Raw genomic sequence first — 21,078 nt, forward strand, 5'->3', positions numbered from 1 at the left:
AAGATAGTCAAACCTCACATGCTTTTATCCATCTACCCAACATCCTGGGGCAGCATCTCTAGGCACCCTAAACTAAATCCACCCCTGGCCTGAATTTGATCTCCCGCATCCCATATGATCCCCTGAAAATTACCAGGAGTAACTCCTCAGTGCAGAGCCAGAAATAATTCCTGAGCACTGCCAGGTGTGGTATAAAAAAACAACAAAATTTAGGTGCCCAGAGGAACGACTTCCCAAGCAGGAAGCTAAGAAGGCAAGTAGACCAGACACAGAGTGACTTGATCAGCCCAAACTAACAGACTTGTGGCCAACCAAACAGGTCAGAGGCCATGCCCAGGGGTACTCACGATGCTGCAAAATAATTTACTATGCACATAAAGCTTCCCTGAGACCTCCCTGGCAATAAGGAAAGCTCTGACAGTGACTTAGGAAAGACACATATGAGACTATTAAAGGAACCATGATAAAGCAGTGCAAAACCCCAGGTGAATATTGTACTTTTGAAAACCCAATCAGAAAAAAAAAAAGAAAAACCAATCAGTAGTAACCTCTTGTATAACCTCTCTGAAATTGGGCTTAAGATATTCAATGAACATAAAGAAACCATGAATGTACTGCCAAAATATATATATATATATACATATATATAAGAGGATATGAGAGCAAAAATGATAACAAATATGAACAGAAATGATAGAACTGAAAAACTTGATAGGAAAAAAAAAATTCACTAAAAGGCCTCACTAGCAGAGAAACCGCATCTGATGATGGAATCTGAGCACAAAGATGGAAATGCAGAAACCTCCAGACAACACAACGATGGGAAAAAGCCTCAAAATAAATGATAAGAATAATAACGGGCCCGGAGAGATAGCACAGCGGCGTTTGCCTTGCAAGCAGCTGATCCAGGACCAAAGGTGGTTGGTTCGAATCCTGGTGTCCCATATGGTCCCCTGTGCCTGCCAGGAGCTATTTCTGAGCAGACAGCCAGGAGTAACCCCTGAGCACTGCCGGGTGTGGCCCAAAAACAAAAACAAAAACAAAACAAAAAAAAAAGAATAATAAGACAATTTTGGGATGAATTCAAGAGAAACAGCTTAAGAATCATGGGTTCTCAGAGAGCCAGAAAGAAAACCCCAGGAATAAGCAGTAGGCAAAGACATCATTGCTGAGAAGTTCCCAGAGCTGGAGAACACAAGCATCCATATTCTGGATGTCATAAAGGTACCAGTTAAAAGAGAGCCAAATAAAACTTTTCAAGCCACAATTTTTTTTTTATTTTGGGCCACACCCGGCGGTGCTCAGGGGTAACTCCTGGCTGGCTGCTCAGAAATAGCTCCTGGCAGGCACGGAGGACCATATGGGACACCGGGATTCGAACCAACCACCTTTGGTCCTGGATCAGCTGCTTGCAAGGCAAACGCCGCTGTGCTATCTCTCCGGGCCCTCAAGCCACAATTTAATCATGTGATTAGAATGATGAAAACAACACAATGATTTCTATAAAAATGTAAAAAAAATTTTTTTGGATGAGTGATGAAAACCATAGATAGAATACTGAAAGCAAGATTTAAAGAAAAAATAAATGGAAGTAAAAGGAAGTAACATACAAAGGCATAGCCTAAAGATTTACAGAAGATTTGCCTAAGGAAACGATCTGGGCTCAATGATAGTGGTACAATTTAGTTAAAAAAAAAAAACTCAATAAAATGAAAGTCTCACCATGAAGTGATAGCATAGCCTAAGGTGTTTGCCTTGCACATGGCCAACACAGAATGGACCCCGGTTCGAATCCCAGCATCCCATATGGTACCCCGAGCCTGCCAAGAGCAACTTCTGAGTGCAGAGCAAGGAGTAAACCCTGAGTATCTCTGGACATAATCCCCCCAAAATAAGAATATTTTATCCAATCAGATTATCATTTAGAATTGAAGGAAAGATATACAACTTCACAAATAAACAACAGCTTCAGAACTTTATAGACTCAAAACCACACAAAAAGAAATAAAGGGATTATTTTAAGAGAAAATGAATCCCACGAACACCAACTTTATATAAAAAAAATCTGATAGGGGCCGGAGAGATAGCATGGAGGTAAGGCATTTGCTTTGCATGTAGAAGGATGGTGTTTCGAATCCCAGAATTCCATATGGTCCCCGAGCCTCCTAGGAGTTATTTCTGAGTGTAGAGACAGGAGTAACCCCTGAGCATTGCTGGGTGTGACCCAAAAAACAAAAAAACAAAACAAAAACAAAAAAAAAAAAACAAAGATGTGATAAAACTTTATGGAATAGGGGCCAGAGAGATAGAACAGTGACATTTGCCTTGCAAGCAGCCGACCCAGGACCTAAGTTGTTTGGTTCGAATCCCGGCATCCCATGTGGTCCCCCGTGCCTGCCAGGAGCTATTTCTGAGCAGATAACCAGGAGTAACCCCTGAGCACTGCCCAGTGTGACCCAGAAACAAAACAAAACAAAACAAAACAAAACAAAAAGACCTCTATGGAATAATATTTCTCAATGTCGATGAGCTAACACACCAAATAAGGAACACAGAGTGGCAGGAAGAATTAAAAATTGAACCCAACAATCTGCTGCTTGCATCTGAACAGCCAGAACAAGAAGATTTAAAGTCGAGAGTTGGAAGACAATTATTTAAGCAAACAATACCTTCAAAAAGGCTGAGGTTATCATACAATATCAGACACCAAAGACTAAAGACTTAAAAAAGTTATAAGAGAGGGCCCGGAGAGATAGCACAGCGGTGTTTGCCTTGCAAGCAGCCGATCCAGGACCAAAGGTGGTTGGTTCGAATCCCGGTGTCCCATATGGTCCCCGTGCCTTCCAGGAGCTATTTCTGAGCAGCCAGCCAGGAGTAACCCCTGAGCAATGCCGGGTGTGGCCCAAAAACCAAAACAAACAAGCAAAAAAAGTTATAAGAGGACTGAAACGGTGGCACAAACAGTAAGGGGTTTGCCTTGCATGTGCTAACCTAGGACAAAATGCAGTTCTATCCCTCAGCATCCCATATGTTCCCCCAAGCCAGGAGTGATTTCTGAGCGCATAGCCAGGGGTAACCCCTGAGCATCACTAGGTGTGGCCCAAAAAACAAAAACAAACAACAAAAAAAAGTTATACAAAACAGGAAAGGTCATTTCTTTTTTGTTTGTTTGTTTGTTTATTATGGTTTGGTTTGGTTTTTTGGGCCACTTTTTGACACTCAGGGGTTACTACAGGCTAGGCACTCAGAAATTGCTCCTGGCTTGGGGAGACTATATGGGACGCTGCGGGATCAAACTGTGGTCCGTCCTAGGCTAGCGCTTGCAAGGCAGATGCCTTACCTCTAGTGCCAATGCTCCAGCCCCCATTTTTTTTTCTAATCCATCTACTTTTAATAATTTTATTTATTTGTGTTTGACAGCCATATGGAGTAAATATATTTGTAACTGCTAAGAGGGTTGGCTTGTGGTCCATAGAGATAGCACAGTGGTAGGGCATTTGCCTTGTATGCAGCCTACCCAGGGTGGACCTGGGTTTGATTTCCAATATCCATATGGTCCCTTGAGCCTGATATGAGTGATTTCTGAATGCAGACCCAGGAGTAACCCCTGGGTGTTGCTGGGTGTGGCCCAAAAACAAAAAAAGAGGGGCCAGCTCAGGTGGTGGATGGAAAAATGGGTGGAGTAATAGTCACACTGGTGGTGCTATTAGTGTTGGAACATTGAATGCCTAAAGATAATGTATGATAAACAATTTGATAATTTGATATGATATACATATTATAAATTTTTATAAATGAAGTTCCTCAAAAAAGGCAAATATAGATTGTATATTTTACCATAAAAACCAGAATATAATCTAGGAACTCTACACTTACCCATCAAGAAAAATGAAAAATGCCAAATAAGTTCCAGAGCTATCAGACACATCCCAGTCTGCTTATCAGGGCTGGTTTCCACCTGTTGGGACCTACACAAAGTTGATGCCTATTTCTAGAGAGACCTAAAAAGGCTAAAGGTCTTTTCTTAATCATCAAGGGACATGCATACCATGAAGAACTCCTCTCACTTCTAAATATAAATGCACCTAATGGTAGACCAGGAAATACTTAAAACAACTGCTAATCTACTTGAAAAAAGACATTGATAATACAATAGTAATAGGAGACTTCAATACTTTTGTCACCTTTTGATAGATCAACTAAAGTTCAGTAAGGAAATATTTGCTTTGAAGGAAGAAATGGAAGAGAAGGGCTTAGGAGATACATACATACATACATACATATATATAAGTATATGTTAATTTTAATTCCCCAAAAGCCAAATATACATTCTTTTCTAGTGCACATGGGACATTCTCCAGAATAGACAACCTGCAAAACATCCACAGAGCCAGAAGTAACCCATGAGCACTGCTATTGTGTGACCAAAAACAAAAAAAAGAAATAGAAATATTTAAAAAATATTCCCATTCATAGTTGGGCCTCAGAAAATCAAGTACTTTGGAATCGACTGAAGATGTGAAAGCAGAACAGTCTCATTCATTTATGGGTTCTAAGAAAAATTAAAGACATTGAAATAATTCCCAGAGATGAGGGCTGGAAGGACCGGCTCAAGATATGAAGCTAACCACAAAGTGTGGTGAGTGCAGTTAGAGAAATAACTACACTGAGAAGTATCATAACAATGTTAGTGAGTGAGGGATGTAGAAAGCCAGTCTTGAATACAGCAGGGGGGTGGGAGTGGAGGAGGGAAGAGATAGGGGCATTGATGAAGGGAAGGTTGCACGATGAAGGGAGGTGTTCTTGTTATGACTGAAAATGAAGGCATGACACTTCATGACACTGGAACTAAAGGCATCTTTCAGGATGAAACATCAGTGACCAAGCAAGTGGAAGCAAAAATAAACAGTGAAACTACATTAAACTAAAAAGCTTCTGCACCTCAAAAGAAATGGTGACGAGGATACATAACCTGCACATGGAATGGGAGAACCTACTCACCTGTTACCCATCTGATAATTAGTTAATATCTAAGATATATAAGTCACTGGTAGAACTTAAAAGAAATCTAATCCTACCCAAAAATGGGAAGAAGAGATGAACAGAAACTTCTTCATAGAAGAAAAACAGATGACCAAAAGGCAAATGAAAAAAATGCTCCACATCATTAATCATCAGGGAGATGCAGGAAAAAAATATCAACAACAATGAGATATCATCTCACACCACAGAAAATGACACACATCAAAAACATCTAACCCCATCAAAAAATGGAGAGAAGAAATAAACAGACAAGTTCTCAAAGAAGAAATACAAATGGCCAAAAGGCACATGAAAAAATGTTCCATATCACTAATTATCAGGGAGATGCAAATTAAAACTACAATGAGGTGCCATCTCACGTCACAGAGACTGGCACACATCGCAAAGAACAAGAACAATAAGTGCTGGTGGGGATGTGGGGAGAAAGGAACTCTCATTCACTGCTGGTGGGAATGCCATCTAGTCCAATCTTTATGGAAATCATATGGAGATTCCTCAAAAAAACTATAAATTGAGCTCCCATATGATCCAGCTATACCACTCCTAGGGCTATACCCTAGGAACACAAAAATTGCAATACAAAAATCCCTTCCTCACACTTATATTCATTGCAACACTATTTACAATAACCAGACTCTGGAAAAAAAAACAAGATGCCCTTCAACAGATGAATGGCTAAAGAAACTGTGGTGCATATACACAATGGAATATTATGCAGCCAGTAGGAGAGATCAAATCATGAAATTTTCCTATGCATGGATGGACATGGAAACTATGTTAAATAAAATAAGTCAGAGGGGGGGAGAGACACATAGAATAGTATCACTTATCTATAGATTTTAAGGAAAATAAAAGATATTATTGTAATAATGCCCAGAGATGTTGGCCTGAAGGAACAGATCACAATATGAAGCTCACCTCAAGAAGGGCTTAGAACTCTAACAACTACCAAGACAATGTTAATGAGTGAGAGAAGTAAAATGCCTATCTCAAATACAGGCAGGTGTGTGTGTGGGTGGAGGGAGATGGGGTGCATTGGTGCTGGAAATGTTGCACTGGTGAAGGGGGTGTTCTTTTTGTGACTGAAATCCAACTAGAGTCATGTTTGTGATCATGGTGTTTAAATAAAGATATTAAAATAATAAAGAAATGAATTTGCTTATACATGGATGAATATGGAGAGTATCATGTTGAGTGAAATGAGCCAGAGAGGGACAGATATAAAAAGATTACACTCATCTGCTGGATATTTAAAAAAAATAGTATGAAAATAACACCCAAAGACAATAGAAATGATGAGTAAAGTATAGTTAAGACAGAAAAGGGACCACTATAACAATGATAGTTGGAGATGATCCCTCTGGACAAGAACTCAGTGCTGAAAGGAAGTAATGTGATATGCAAGATACCCCTTTAGTAGCAGTATTGCAAGCCAGGGTTCCTAAAAGGAAAAAAGGAGGAAAAACTATGAGAAAGAGGGAGAACCAGTATCTGCCATAGAGGCAGGCTGGGGTGAGGAAATGAACAGTGGTGAAGGGTGAGTGTTGAAACAGTGTTTGAAATTCAACTATCAACTTTTTAACTCTATCTTTTGGTGATTTAAAAAAAAATAAAATCTCTTAAAATATAGACTAAATAAATAAAGTCTAGATTAAAAATAATAATGGATGGGGCCAGCGAGGTGGCGCTAGAGTAAGGTGTCTGCCTTGCAAGCGCTAGCCAAGGAAGAACCACGATTCGATCCCCCAGAGTCCCATATGGTCCCCCCCAAGCCAGGGGCAATTTCTGAGCGCTTAGCCAGGAGTAACCCCTGAGCATCAAATGGGTGTGGCCTGAAAAACAAAACAAAAAAAAAGAAAAGAAAAGAAAAATAATAATAATAATGGCTTCCAGAGCCAAGTGTATACAGTGTATAAGGCATTTGCCATGACCTGGGTTCAATCCCTGGCACCAGTTGGTCCTCTGAGTCCCCCCAGGAGTGATCCCTAAGCTCAGAGTCAGGAATAAGCCATTAACGTCACTGGGTATGGCTCCAAGACCACATACAATAAAATGGTTTCCTCTTCTTTTTATTTTGTATTTACTTTGTATTTCTCTTTACTGTTGCCATGTTGGGGACACACTCTTGGTCCTGGAGAGCACTAACAATTGTGGCTAGAGGTGACATGTTTAGTGCAGGGCAATGTCAGAAATGGAGTTCAGGGCCTCATCCCTGCAGAGTAGGTGTCTATTTCCAGACACCACCAGACCCTGATCCTGCCTCTCACATAGTGAGAGAGATCCCAAGTGTGTAGTTTCTTTTCTTCTTTTTTCTTTTGGTGGGTTGTGGGGGGGGGGGTCACACCCAGTGACTCAGGGCTTACTCCTGGCTCTGTGCTCAGAAGTTGCTCCTGGCAGGCTGGGGGACCATATGGGATGCCGGGATTTGAACATGGGTCTGTCCTGTGTTGGCAATGCCTTACCGCTGTGCTATCACTCTGGCCCCACAAGTGTGTAGCTTCTAACCCTATGCATTTAGAGGTGATTCCTGCAGAAGTAACAGCCCATACACTGCCCAGCAAAGTCATTGACTGACTGGCCAGGGGACTGCTGTGCCTCATTCTCCCTTAGTACCTCCTCCTCTTATGTGTTTAGGTTTTTTCCTTCACCTTAAGGGAGCAGAAAAGTAACCCAGCCTGAGCCATAGGTCACCTTGGAGACTGACTTGGACACCAGCCTAAGCTTCGTCTGTAAGGTGAATGCAGGTCTTCTCTAAGGTCTTTGGAGGTATCACAGGAGGGGCCTAGTGAGCCACCCATCCTAGGCCCCCATGCCCTAGTGCACTGTCTATTCTATTCCCCAGATCCTGACCCTTTGTGCCTTTGCCCAGCCAGAGGCCTACTCTGACAGTTACCTCCTGGGCCTGATTGAACTGCTGTACCATGTCAGTCTGGACATGGGACTTTGCCTGCTGCCCAATACAGATCTCCAGCAGCTCATGTTCGTGCTCCTACAAAACATTCAGGAATGGCCAGGCAAGGTCAAGGAGTTCCTCGATGCTCCTCACACAGGATCCTCCCTGGAACTTGGGGCTGGCAGAAGAAAATGGTCTTGCTGCTATCCCCACAGATCAGGCAGCTGTGCTGGGCACTGAGCTCTGTGTCAGATCACCACCATAACCTGCTGGCTCGTGTGTAGTTCTTCCTAGATGTAACTTTCTGTAGCAGGTGAGTGTCCCCCATGTTCTTCCTGTATTGGGGTGGGTCTGTGGACTCAGAATTCCCTCCCTCAGTCCCCACAAACCACCCCCTCCACCCAATCTCCCAAAACCAGAGAAGGAACTAAAAATACAACCCACTAATGAGTTCATTACCAATGGGAAAAAAAAGTCTAATTTTCTTAACATGGTCTTATTAGCAGAACAATTGCCTTGCACAGCTAGCTTCAAACTGCGGGCCCACCCACCTCCCTCACAATACCCTCCCTGATTTTGTTGGGAGTTCTTGCTTGTCAGACCTGGGCTGAATCAGCCCCCCCTTTCTCCTACTCCCTGCCCTCCCACTCTTGTGGTTTCTCATCTGTTTTGGTTTCTGTGCCACCAGAAATGATTGTGCTTTTCTTTCCTTTTTCCTCTGTGTAGCTTCCATGCGAGAATCCCTCACCGGGCTCACAATTATATTGCTCACATATAGACCCATCTGGTACACTAATGAGGCTCTGTCAGCTACTTCAAAAGAACTAATAAGGAAGGTGGTAGGACAAATTAAAAAAAGAACTAATAAGGAAAATAGAAAACTCAGGGCTCTCCTTTCTCTAGGCCTCAACTGTAGACAATTCTTTGTCCTTCCCATAAAACTATCTCCTCATCTCTGCTCTCTTTGTGCAGATGACCCTGTATTTGTAGCTCCCCCACCACCACCACCGAGAATGCCACATTCACCATCTTTCTAGGCTCTTCCTGGGGCCTCTTGAAGGAAACCTCTCTCAATTTTCATAGGCACCGCTACAATTACCAATCACTGGGGTCTTTCTTTGTAACTCCCCACCCTCTCCAAATGTGGCTTTGGGGAACAGATTGGCTTTTTGTTTTGTTTTGTTTTGTTTTGTTTTGAGGCTATACCAGGCAATGTTTAGAGGTTACTTCTGGCTCTGCACTCAGAAAAAACTCTGGTAGTGCACAAGGGACCATATGGGATGCCAGTGATTAAACTCTGGGTTGACCATGCGCAAGTGCCTTCCTTACCTGCTGTACTGTTAACTCTGGCTGCAAACAAAAAAGTTGGCTTTAATTCAGTCTCACACCTTGCCACAGCCATTGCCTTCATTCTGAGTGCAATTGGGCTAGGCACCCATACTCATTGATTGACAGAAGGCACCAATGTTCTAGGCTTCGGCTGTGCCCCCTCTCCGGGACTCTTTCTATCCCATCTGTATCACAGCTCTGCATCTAGGTTCCTGCTTAGCCCCACCAGGGAACCCACACTTCTGCTAGTAGAACTCATAATTATAGATATTTCTCCCAATCACACTTCACGATCTCTATCCGTTTGGCCTTCTGAATCCTGACTTGTACATTAGAACTGCCTTTTCATGTCACCCCATGAATGCAGTACCTTGTCTGAGTAACTTTAGCCCATCAGCTTCCTCTTTCCCATCCTGCCCTCAGCTTTCTGTCTCATCCTTCCACTTCCCCTCATAGATATTGGTGCAGCATATGTCACTAACTCCGTCCTAGTCTCTGCACTCCATGGAAATCATGATTGTAATCCTTGCCTCTCCAGCTCCCACACCCGCTGATGGCCCTCACCAAGCTCTCCACCTAGCCTCTAGGACTGGGTTATACTGCTCCCAGTAGCCAGTTAGCTCCAGCAAAATCACATTGTTTGTTTCCTCCTTCACTTTCATGCATGTACAGTAGATACTTGAGTAACATTTTATCCAATATTGATTCCTTATAATGTTGATGAGAAACAAGAGGTTTCTAGCTGAAACCCCTATCTGTGTGGGGGTTTGTACTTGACTGCATCTACCCTGGGATGTATAAATTGTCTTGGACTCACGTATCCTCCTATATCCTTAAAGTTTATGAGAGGTTCATTGTGTCAGGTAGAGCTAGCTCAGAGAGCTATAGTGTGTGCCAGGCATGCTTGCAGACCTGAGCTCCATCTCAGCTCCACAAAGCCTCCTGAGCACTGCCAGGTGCAGCTTGGTGGCCCCCAGAATCACTGAGGAGGCCAAACACCAAAAACTGAAATAAACAACCCTGGGAGAGGGGTTTGGGGGCACGGAGGCACTGATTGTGTCTTGCAGTGAATGTGCATTCATTCTACCCTCAGCCCAGAAGTAGAACGAGCAGGATAGGAAAACAATGAATGGAGGATACAAATGGTGGTTGAATGTGTTTTGGGGTCCCTATTTAGAAATTTCGTGATGCTTTCACAGCCAGAGAACAAAATAAAGCTGTATGCACTTTTATTTATATCTATTAGTGTATGGTAAAACTAGTTTTGCTTAAATTCCATTTTAAGTCACAGATTCTAAGAATTTCTTTGATTTGGCAAGGTGGGGTGGTATGGAGTGGGCCACATCCAGACATGCTGAGGACTTACTCCTGGCTTTGTGCTCAGTACTACTCCTAAGCACAAGAGTGGTTGTGGTTCTGTAATTGCCAGTGAAACTGAAATTGTGTGTTAGTTTTTACTTGTTTTTGTGCCACACCCAGCGGTGCTCAGGGTTTACTCCTGGCTCTGTAATCAGGGATCGCTTCTAGTGGTGCTTGGGGAGACCATATGGGATGCCAGGCACCATATGAGATACAAGCACCTTACCCTGCACTATCACTCTGGCCCCAAACTAAGAATCTTACATGATTATTGGTCTTTTGTATTTCTCTTTTCTTTTAAATCATATCTTGATATTCCTTGCCCATTTTATTTCATGTAATTTCTCTTTTATATTAATTTGTTGATTGCTTATTATATGTTTTGGATAGTATTTTCTCCTAAAGCTGCAAATTATTCTCTTAATGCCTTTATGTTTATCTTTTGATGGGGGACCAGAGTTGTAACTCCTGACTTACATGTTCAATCCATGGTACCACAAAAAAATAAGAAAATACTGTCATCTTTCAGTGAACTAAAAACATTTTTATTTTAAATTTATTATTGGATTACAATAAAAATATTTTATTTTGGTTTTCTAATCACACCCATTGGTGTTAAAGGTTTTCTCCTTTATCTGTAATCATTTATGGTGGTGCTTAGGGAACCATTTATGGTACTAGAGATCAAACCTAGATTGGCCATATGTAAGACAAGCGCCTGTACTCTTTTCAAACCTTAAACTTCTTATTTTAGAATAAATCTGGATATATAGAAAAGTTGCATTAATAATAAGTTGATTGTGATTATGTAGGCCTTTCCACATTAAAATACTGTGTTTTGGGAGCTGGAGAGATAGGACAGCAAGTAGGGCATTTGCTTTTCATGCCATATGGTTCAACAGTACCATTAGGAGTAATTCCTGAATGCAGAACTAGGAGTAATCCCTGAGCACTGCTAGGAGTGGCTCAGAAAACAAAACAAATAAATAAAAGTTTAAAATTCTGTGTTTTCTTTCAGTCCCCAGATAGCTTTTTCTCTCAATTCTCCTGGCAGGCTCAGGGTCCATATGGGATGCCAGAATTCAAACCACTGTCCTTCTGCATGCAAGGCAAACACCCTACCTCCATGCTATCTTTCCAGCCCCTTCTCTCAATTCTTTAATTCCATCTGGAAACTTTTGTAGGCAAGAGTTAGAAATCTAATTTGATTTTTTTTCTGCCCCACCCCCACCCCCCAAGAAGTGAACCTGGGGCTAAAGAGATAGTACAGCAAGTAGGGTTCTTAACTTCACAGAGCTAACCGAAGTTTAATCACTAGCATTTCATATCATCCCCTAACGATCACTTGGTCAAAAACATATTAAAAACAAACAAACAAACAAAAAACCTGGTGAACCTAGCACTTTAGGGGAATAAAAGGCAATATTATTGTGGGGAGGGACGGGACCCTGGGGCTCACATAAGCAAGGCAAGTACTCTGCCATAAAACCACATCCTCTGTCCCAACACAAGTTTCGGAGAAGGGATGTCTTAATAATCCATTCTTTCCCAGCATATGTGAAGTTCCTTTTGTCAAATATAAACTTATGATGCCTGTCATCTGAGTACAAAAGTGGGCAAAAGTCTCAGGGACTGAACTCTTGGATAGGACCTCTGGGCCAAACCCTGGGATGCAGAAGTAAGTCACACAGAAGAGCGTTGCCCCAACTGGGGCAAGTGCTTTTAGCAGGACAGCCCCTATAAACAAGGTGCCTCTTGGGGGCTTTTATGTCTTTTCTGAGCAATGATTTTGTTTCTTTTTCTAGGTAGGTAAAGCATTCAAGTTAAACTCAATCTACAAGGCCCCAGGAGTAGATGTGGAGCCTTTCCCTGGCCTTTGCCTGGCCACCCAGCCTGTCCCCATTGCTTATGTCTTGTTTTCCTTGCCCTGCCTTTTGCTTCTAGGTGTGTTTTGGCAGTCTTTCCAGATTGAATCAGAAGGAACATCTGATTCTCTTTTACAGCCTGAGTAGTCAACTGTGGTTTTGAGTTAGCATCCCCACTCCCCTAACTAACTCTCTCTCTGCCCTCCCCCTCCCTCCTTCCCTCCTTCCCTCTTTCCCTCCTTCCCTCCCACCTCTCTCTCCCTTCTCCTTTCTCTCTCTCCCTCTCCCATAGGTGGCTGCTACACAGTGCACAGTGCCAAGACTGATTCCAGAAAGGAAGTTGGTTGTTGTACAAGGAACTGTTACAGTCTTGGGATACTGACTGCTTTAGCACTAACCAACAATTCTATCGTTCTACACCAGCACAGATACACACACAACACACATACACACACACATTTATACACTGACACAAAATACACACAAACACACAGATATACTCACCTTCCAGCACACTTCACAGACATCCAAACCTATGCACACTCATGCACACATCACATATTTGTGCGCTCACACAAACATGTACACAATGCAGTCACGTATATCATGTATACACCAGGCATACATGTGCACACATGTGCTCATTCCAATGTACAATCATTGTCAGGCATACATGTATACAAACATGCATGCAGTATGTACAAAACCACATAGACTCATATATATGGGCTCATATACACTGGCAGCCATGTACAATCATATATAATCATATGTATAATCATATACACATGCAAACAGTGCGATCATGCACGTGCACTCTTGCACACTCAAGCTCTTACACTGGTTAGAAGTGTATACTTTAACACCATTGTGTTCTCTGACCAAACCAGATGTCACCAGCTAGGAGTTCTCACCTCATATGCACCCACCTAGGGGCTGTCTAGAAACAGCCTATTCTTTACTTTGCTTATTTTGGGTGGGACCATGCCCATAAATGCTTAGGAATTACTCCTGGCAGTGTGCCAGGGACCATATGGTAAGCTAGAGATGAGACATGGGTTGGCTGCATGTAAGGCAAACACCAAACCTGCTGTACTATCACTAAGAGCTTCCTTACTCTTTTGTTCTTCATAAACTTCTCAAATATCAAATGTTCCTGGCATTTATTTAGATACTACCTCCCTATTCTGTACCTAGAACAGGGACTAGTTATGGTGCTTATAAAATGTTTGATAAATAAGGAGAGTCCACTGTTGACTCTTCTGATTTTTATCATATAAATAAATAAACACACACACCAGAGGTTTTAAGTGTTTTTTTAAAGGATAATTTTCTATTTTACTTTCTGTATTTATTGGGATTTTGAAGCCACCCAGTCTGACCTCAGTGCAGTTCTAACTCTGTACTCAGGGATCACTCCTGGTGGTGCTCAAGGAACCATATGCAGCTTCAGGTATTGAGCTGGATTCAGGCATGTTTCTTTCCCTCTATACTATGTCTCCTGTCCCAATATCTTTGTTTTTTTTTTGTTTTTTTTGTTTTTTTTTTTTTTTTTGGTCAGGGCAGAGAACAATACCCAATGATGCTCAAGGGCTACTCTTGGCGGTGCTTTGGGTATCATACAGAATGCCAGAGATCAAACCCTGATCAACTGCATAAAGGCTATACTATCTCTGCTATACTATCTCTCCAGCTCCACATTTTAGCTTTTATTTTTATTTATCTTTGGGTTTTGGGCCACACCCAGCAGCTCTTAGGAGTTAACCCTGGCTCTGTGCTCGGAAGTTACTTTTGGCAGACTCACAGAACCATATGCGATGCCAGGGATCGAACCTAGGTTGGCTCCGTACAAGGCAAATGCTCTACCCACTGTGCTATAGCTCTGGCCCCATTTTAGCTTTTTTATATCAAGATTTTTAGTGGCTGAGTAAGTGTTTCAGTGTAGAGCACATGTCTTTCATGTGTGAAACCTTGGGTTTGATCTCTGGAATGACCAAAACAAAACAAAAAGAGTGTATGATTTTCTTGTTCCTTTCTTTCTTTGAAGATGACCAAGGTTCACACACGCCCTCAGTTGTGGTGCTTGCCTGGGTTCTGGGTTGTACCTCTTAGTTGTGTCCTGCATGTTTTTTAGAGTGGCACATGCCTTGTACCTACACACACACACACACACACACACACACACACACACACACACACACACACACACACACACCACAGGATCCACTGTGAATTGCTGGCAACTTCCTGTGAGCCAGAGTAGATCCCAGGCTTCATAGTGCTGCAGTTCCCACCCACAGCAAGTATCCTACTTTCCTTCTATTTGCCTCTTCAGGAACACAAAGCTGGTGTTCTGCTCCCAAGGTTCTCACTTTTCTCTCCTTTCCTCTTTACCTCTCCTTTCCAATTCCATGAAGAACCAGCAATAGTAAGAGCTCAGAAGCAAGAAGAGATGCTTACAAATGGGGTTCTAGGAGAGTCAGAACTCTTGTGATCCCATGTAGCCCTACAGCTCTCAGGACATATCAGAGTGATAGCACAGTGGATAGGGCATTTGCCTTGTGCATGGTTGACTTGAATTCAATCCCCAGCATCCCAGATGGTACCCGGAGCTTGCCAGGAATAATTTCTGAGCACCACTGGGTGTGGCCCCAAAACTAAAAAACAAAAAAGAATTTCACAACAGGGAGGGTACACACCTCCAGCCCGAGGCCCAGACCCAATGGTTTAAAAGAACCCTGGTCATTATCTTTGACTAGACCCATGAAGCACCAGATTCACATGGAAAAATACTTTGAGTTCAGAATGGACCCACTGTCTGCCAAGAAGGACCACCTGGTAGGGCCCCCATGACCCTATCTCGCATGCACACCTGCCCTTCCCATAGCTTGAAGCCCAAGATGGTATCTTCTATCCCTTGAGCCTCTGAACTATGCCCTTGTCCTGGAACCTCTGCACTCCCACAATACCCTCTTCCTCCTTCCCCTGGAGTCTCTGCACTCCCACTATGTTCTCCTCCACCTGGCTCTTCCTGAAAACTCCTGTCTTTGCAGACCCACTTGCCTTTCCCACCCTACCCTTGTACTCTAAAACCTTGCAGTTACCCAGCACATGATGAGATTTTGCCCCCTTACTGGAGACCTCTTTCCTAGCCACCTTCTGCTCTTAGTCTGGTTCACATTCCTTGTCCAGAGGCCAAGCACAGACCATCCTTGGCATCTTCTCTTGAGGAACCCTCAGTCTTTTGTCAGCCAACATGCATCATGAAGCTTTTATCTCTTCTAGGAGAGGCCCTTACGGCTCTCCTAAATTTCTAAAAGAGGATAGAAACTCTTTTTAGTAGCCAATTATGAAAAGATAGCCTGTACATGTGGGCCTAGGGGCCTGGCTCACTTTGCTGTGAGGAATGATGAGAGGGGAACCCTACAGAGCTCATTGCCATGCCATAGTGCCTGCCTGGCTCTGTCTTTTGTCCTATAGTTTTACTTCAATGAGAGATGCAAAGGCTTTGAAATGGGAGATAGTGGGAAGAAACCACAACAGCATCTGGTGGGTTCCCTCCAGGGATACCTTTGGAGACCTCAGAGGAGAGCTAAGGAAAGATGGCATCCCTCAACATGATCCTGATGGGATGTGATGAGCACAAATGGAGGAAAGGAAGTGAGACCTTTAAGGATTGGAAAGATACATCCTAGATGCTTAGCTGTATAAAGTAATTGTTTACTTTTTTGTTTTTGTTTTTGTTTTTTGGGAGGGTCATACCCAGCAGTGCTCAGAGGTTACTCCAGGCTCTGTGTTCAGAAATCGCTCTTGGATGGCTGCTGAGATTTGAACCACCATACGTTCTGGGTCCACTGTCTGCAAGGCATAGGCCCTACCACTGTGTTATCTCTCCGGCCCCTACTTTATTTGTTTGGTTATTTTTTTCTTTAAATGTTTTTGGCCCACACCCAGCAGACTTACTTCTAGTTCTGTGCTCTGGAATTAACCCAGCAGACTTACTTCTAGTTCTGTGCTCTGGAATTAACCCTTTATGATGCTCAAGGGACCATAAGTGGTGTTAAGAATCAACTCTGGATCAGCCGCATGCAAAGCAAGTACCCTACCCAAGATGCTATCTTGGGTAGCACTCTATCCCTGTTACTTTTCAACAGGCCAAACAGTGAGTGCAGTGCAGAGAGGAGTCTCTGCTCTCCATTGGGTGATTTACCTTTTGTACCCTGTGGCTTGCAGGGAGATGGAGTCTATCTGAGGTATTGCTGGCTCAATGTCATTCCTGGGCTGGCCAGCATAGCCAGCATAGCCTAGAAGGGACCTTAATGGCACAAGGGCAAACAGGGTCAACAGCAGAGCAAAAATTCTAAAAGTTCTCACCAGCTTCTGGTGGGGGAGAGGGGCTGAGCCAAAAAGAGAGCCCCAGCTGCTCAATTAAGAACAGAGTCAGGGAAATGGAATCTGACAGCGAGATGTGTGAGAAAGATTCTCGACTCAATCTGTTAGCAGTGCAGTGCTGGAGAGAGCGGGCAGGAGGCTTTCCAGGAAGCCTGAAACCCACTCTAGTCCTTTCTTGCCTGCCCTCTTGGTGGGACAGTGACTGCCCCCTGGCCTGCAGCCCCCGGATTGTGTAGAGATTGTGGGGTTGCTATTCCTGAAGTAGGGGGCTGTGGCAAGTGCAAGGGGACCCTGGGAAGTAAACTAAGAGGTGCTACTTAAGGTTCTCTATGGTGCTCTCTAAGCTGAAGTTTCTGGGGGCTTTGATCATAACAACAAAGGGGAGAAGAAAAGGTGGAGGCCAGGGAGTAAGATAAGAAATATAGATTCTGGTTGCAATTGCACATATGAACTTGATACACTAGTGAGCCTTCTGGACATGCAGTGGCTGAGATAGAAAGTAGTATAAAAGCTCCCAGGAAAAAGGGATGCTCCAAGCTAGAGCACTTGTCTTATATGTGAGAGATTCTGAGTTCCATCCAGCACTACAAAACATTAGAACTTGTTATTTGGGAAAGGACACATCCTTGGTGGTATCTTAGATTCTTCTGCAGGGCCATCAATGAACACAAAATGTTACCTGCACTCCAGAAAAGCCTTGCAGACCCCTCCCCAACCTCCTCTGACTTCCAGGCCCTGAGTATTCCACCTATTGGTGAGGTGAATGGAAATGGACATGGCCTATGCTCTCAGGTCAGCTTCTGGCCTGGATTAACTGGGCCAGTGAGTGATGGTTGTAGGTGATCCCTTGGCATGAGTGTGTTGTGCTGCATACCCTCCACTGCATACTCCCTCTGTGTGTGTGTGTGTGTGTGTGTGTGTGTGTGTGTGTGTGTGTCCGAGGGCCTTGACAGACTGAGAGCTCCCCAACCTCTCAAACCTGATGCTGCTGCTTCCTCCCAGAGGAAGGAGGCACAGGTGGCATAAGAAGTAGTCCTGGACAAACCCCTGAGACTGGTGCGGGCAGCTTGCCCACAGTGGAGTGGGCCCTACACTTGCTTCCTGAACTGCCTGAGAGACATGGAAAAGGCAGCTCACGCCTTTGGCCAGAAGCCTGACAGCCTTTTAGGGTAGTTCAGCCTTGGCAGGGCCATTTCTCTTGGAAAGCGTGATGATGAGGGACTCAGGCTGTCAGAGAGGGCAGCAGCTTCAGGTGCCAGCTTCACTGTCCTGGGCTCCCCCTAATTTCTGGAACACTCTCCATTGCCAGCTCCATCAAGCCAGTGCTGGAGGGAGTTGCTGCAGAGCAGAGTGCCATTACCACTAAGAATTGAGAAAAGTTATCCCCAAACTTCTGAAGTTTTGGGGCTCTTCTGAGTGCTGATCCAGTGTCCTGGTCTTGCAGAGGCCCAGGGGAGGTGGCCTGTTGCTCACACAGCTCCAGCCTGCATTGCCTTATATGACTGAGCTGGGATGGCCTTGGGGGCTGCTTTGAACTCCTCCCTCCTTCCCTCCCTTGTCCCCCCTCCTGCTCTGGTTTGAGTTCTGGGGAAGGCCTTAGTTGAGGGTCAGAAGGAGAAAGAACCCCAACCCATCTCTGCCTGGCCCCATGCTTGCCTGCTGCACGATTCGATTCGGGGTAATAAGTGGGCTGAGTTCTTGCTCTTTCTCCTCAGTGAAATAAGTTATCAGAGTGAAGGCAAAGGTGGACCCTGAGTCCCAGGAGCACAGAGCTGGAAAAGAGGGGTGGTGGATGAGTGTCCATGGGGCAGCCTGGGATGAGATGAAAGGAGATTGTGGGCAGGCAGCTGGCCGGCAAGGGCATGCCCCACTCAGATGTGGGTTTTTTCCTCCACTGTTCACCCCTCTGTGCTTTTTCTGAGACTTTTCCTCTTTTTTTCAGACAACCGCCTTGCCCTGACCCACCCACCCTTGAATCCACTCCACTTCTGGCTCTCTTTAGGGCTGCCAGTATAAATCTCTCTTCTCCTCTCTCTCTCTCTCTCTCTCTCTCTCTCTCTCTCTCTCTCTCTCTCTCTCTCTCTCTCTCTCTCTCACACACACACACACACACACACACACACAATCTCCCACTCCCTGGCAGGCAATCCTGGGTAGGGAATTAATGAAGCCCAGATGTGGACTTCTGACTCCCTGCTCCTACTCAGAGCCTGAAAGGGACCAGCTACCTCCCACTGTGCTCCTACTCAGCTGCTGCCCAACAGCTGGAGAGCCAGTCCTGACTGTTGAGGAAGCAATGGAGTAGGGGGGACGGGGAGGCTGGGTCAGGGGTCCAGCTGGCCAAGGGGCACTCATTCTCTCTGCCATGGTGTGTCAGCCAGCCTTTTGGGGGCTGCCTCTCCTCTGGGTTCTGGGAAAGCCACAGGCTTTCTGCAGAAAGGAGTTCAGTTTAAAGGCAGGCAGGGCAATCAGTGTGCAGCCTCCATCACATATGGCTGGGGAGGGTTGGTCCCTGATAAACACCAGTATTGCATGCACCAGACTTACATTAAAGAACATTATTCTTTGGTTCTGATCATTTCAAATGTCACTGTGCGTCCTCTTTATGGTTAAATCTAGTCGTCTGCAACCCCTCTCCCCCCAGTCCCCATCTGAAAGTCTTTTCCAAGTCTTTTTCTGTGATAGCGGCGAGAACTACGCACAGTTAGGAAGGCCAGTCTCTGTGTGGGTTCCGTGGGGTCACCTGCACCCAGATCAGGAACCAGATGTGAACAGAACCTGCCCCCTCAACTTCCACCAGCTGGTCTTGCCCATTTTCATACTTAGTCTAAATTAAAACATTCACAGCTGTTTTTTTTGTTGTTGTTGTTTCCTCTTTCACACATGCCCTTTGTCCTGCCGTGTCGTCCTTACTCCTTTACAGTCCTCACATGGATGACTGAGTAGTGTGCAGTGCCCTGGCTGTTTTACCTTCTTTTATTGCAAGGTGGGGAGAACACATTTGGCTCAGGGCCTCCCTTGACTCTGTGCTTCAGAGGTCACTCTTTTCTGTTTTGGAGGGATCATATGTGCTTTCAGAATTAAGCCAGGATTGGCTGCATGCAGGGACTCACCCCCCTGAACTGTCTCTCAGTCCAGTCTCTCAGGCCCCAGTCTCTGGGGTCTTTGGAGCTCTAACATTGCTCATGTAACAAAAGTCCCCAGAAGTGTGGAGTATCATAGGGCTCCTGTCACTTTACCAGATTGGCTGCACCCACTTTATCCAAAGTTGTGTGAGTGTCCCCACTGCCGACACTGTCCTAGCTCTTGTCATTCCACCCTTGTGCTATCTGCTGACCCTGACTGCCACTGCTGTGTCTCTTTTTAACCTGGATTCACTGGCTTTGATGATTGAACCCACTTGCTGGACTAAGTGCTATCTACAAAAATAAACCTACCCGTCATTCTACTTTGGGGAAGCCACTTTACCCTGAGCTGTTCCCAGCACTCATCTTCTCTTACAGGCTTCTGCTATAGCAGGTCCCCAGGAAGTTCTAGTGGAGCCTTCAGCACCAGCTGGGAAACAGCCACCACCCATCCTGTTCTCCAAGTCTTTCTTTGGGAAAACATCATTTCTCAGTGCTGCCTAATGCTGACTATGCATTGGACCCTTTCATCCCTATGTTTCTTCCAGGGATCTTCTGGTAGTAACAGGGTGCTGCCTTAACAGGTTGTTAACTAAGAGCATTTCTCCTCAGGAGTCAATTCTTGGGATCAGAAGGATAGTATAAGGCTAAAAATTTGCCTTATATGCAGCTGACCCTGTTTTAATTCCCTGCTTGATATGTTCCCTGAGTACTGTCAGGGGTAACTTCTGGGCACAGATAGGATGAACCCCAACAATCCCTACACCTCCACATAAAATATAAATAAAGTCAGTTCCACGTCAGTGCTTCATACACTTCTTCCATCTTTGAGACCTCTGCTCGGCTTCTCCTATAGCAGCATTGTACAGGAGTCAAGAATGGGGCTGCCCTTGCGGCCTACTGGTATTGTGGTGGTGCCAGGATTGTGTCCTCCTTTGCTATGGCTAAGGAGTATGGGGGAGAATACACCCAGAGCCTCCTGTAGGCCTGGCTCGCCTTCCCTGCATCTGATCTCCCAGGCTTTGTCCCTGCCTTTCCTGACCCTCTTTGTTTGATCTCCTCTTCCTTCTCT

General features: G+C 44.5%; 1 protein-coding gene across 1 annotated transcript in view; it reads left to right on the forward strand.

Moving 5' to 3' along the window:
• Positions 1-21,078, forward strand: part of FAM178B (family with sequence similarity 178 member B) — a 119,311-nt gene that overhangs the window by 65,097 nt on the left and 33,136 nt on the right. The window contains 3 exon segments of the mRNA XM_049784593.1: positions 7,262-7,313; positions 7,886-8,062; positions 8,152-8,249. Coding sequence (XP_049640550.1) covers positions 7,262-7,313; positions 7,886-8,062; positions 8,152-8,249 — 327 coding nt within the window.

The sequence above is a fragment of the Suncus etruscus genome, chromosome 12, assembly GCF_024139225.1.
Source record: "Suncus etruscus isolate mSunEtr1 chromosome 12, mSunEtr1.pri.cur, whole genome shotgun sequence".
NCBI lineage: Eukaryota > Metazoa > Chordata > Mammalia > Eulipotyphla > Soricidae > Suncus > Suncus etruscus.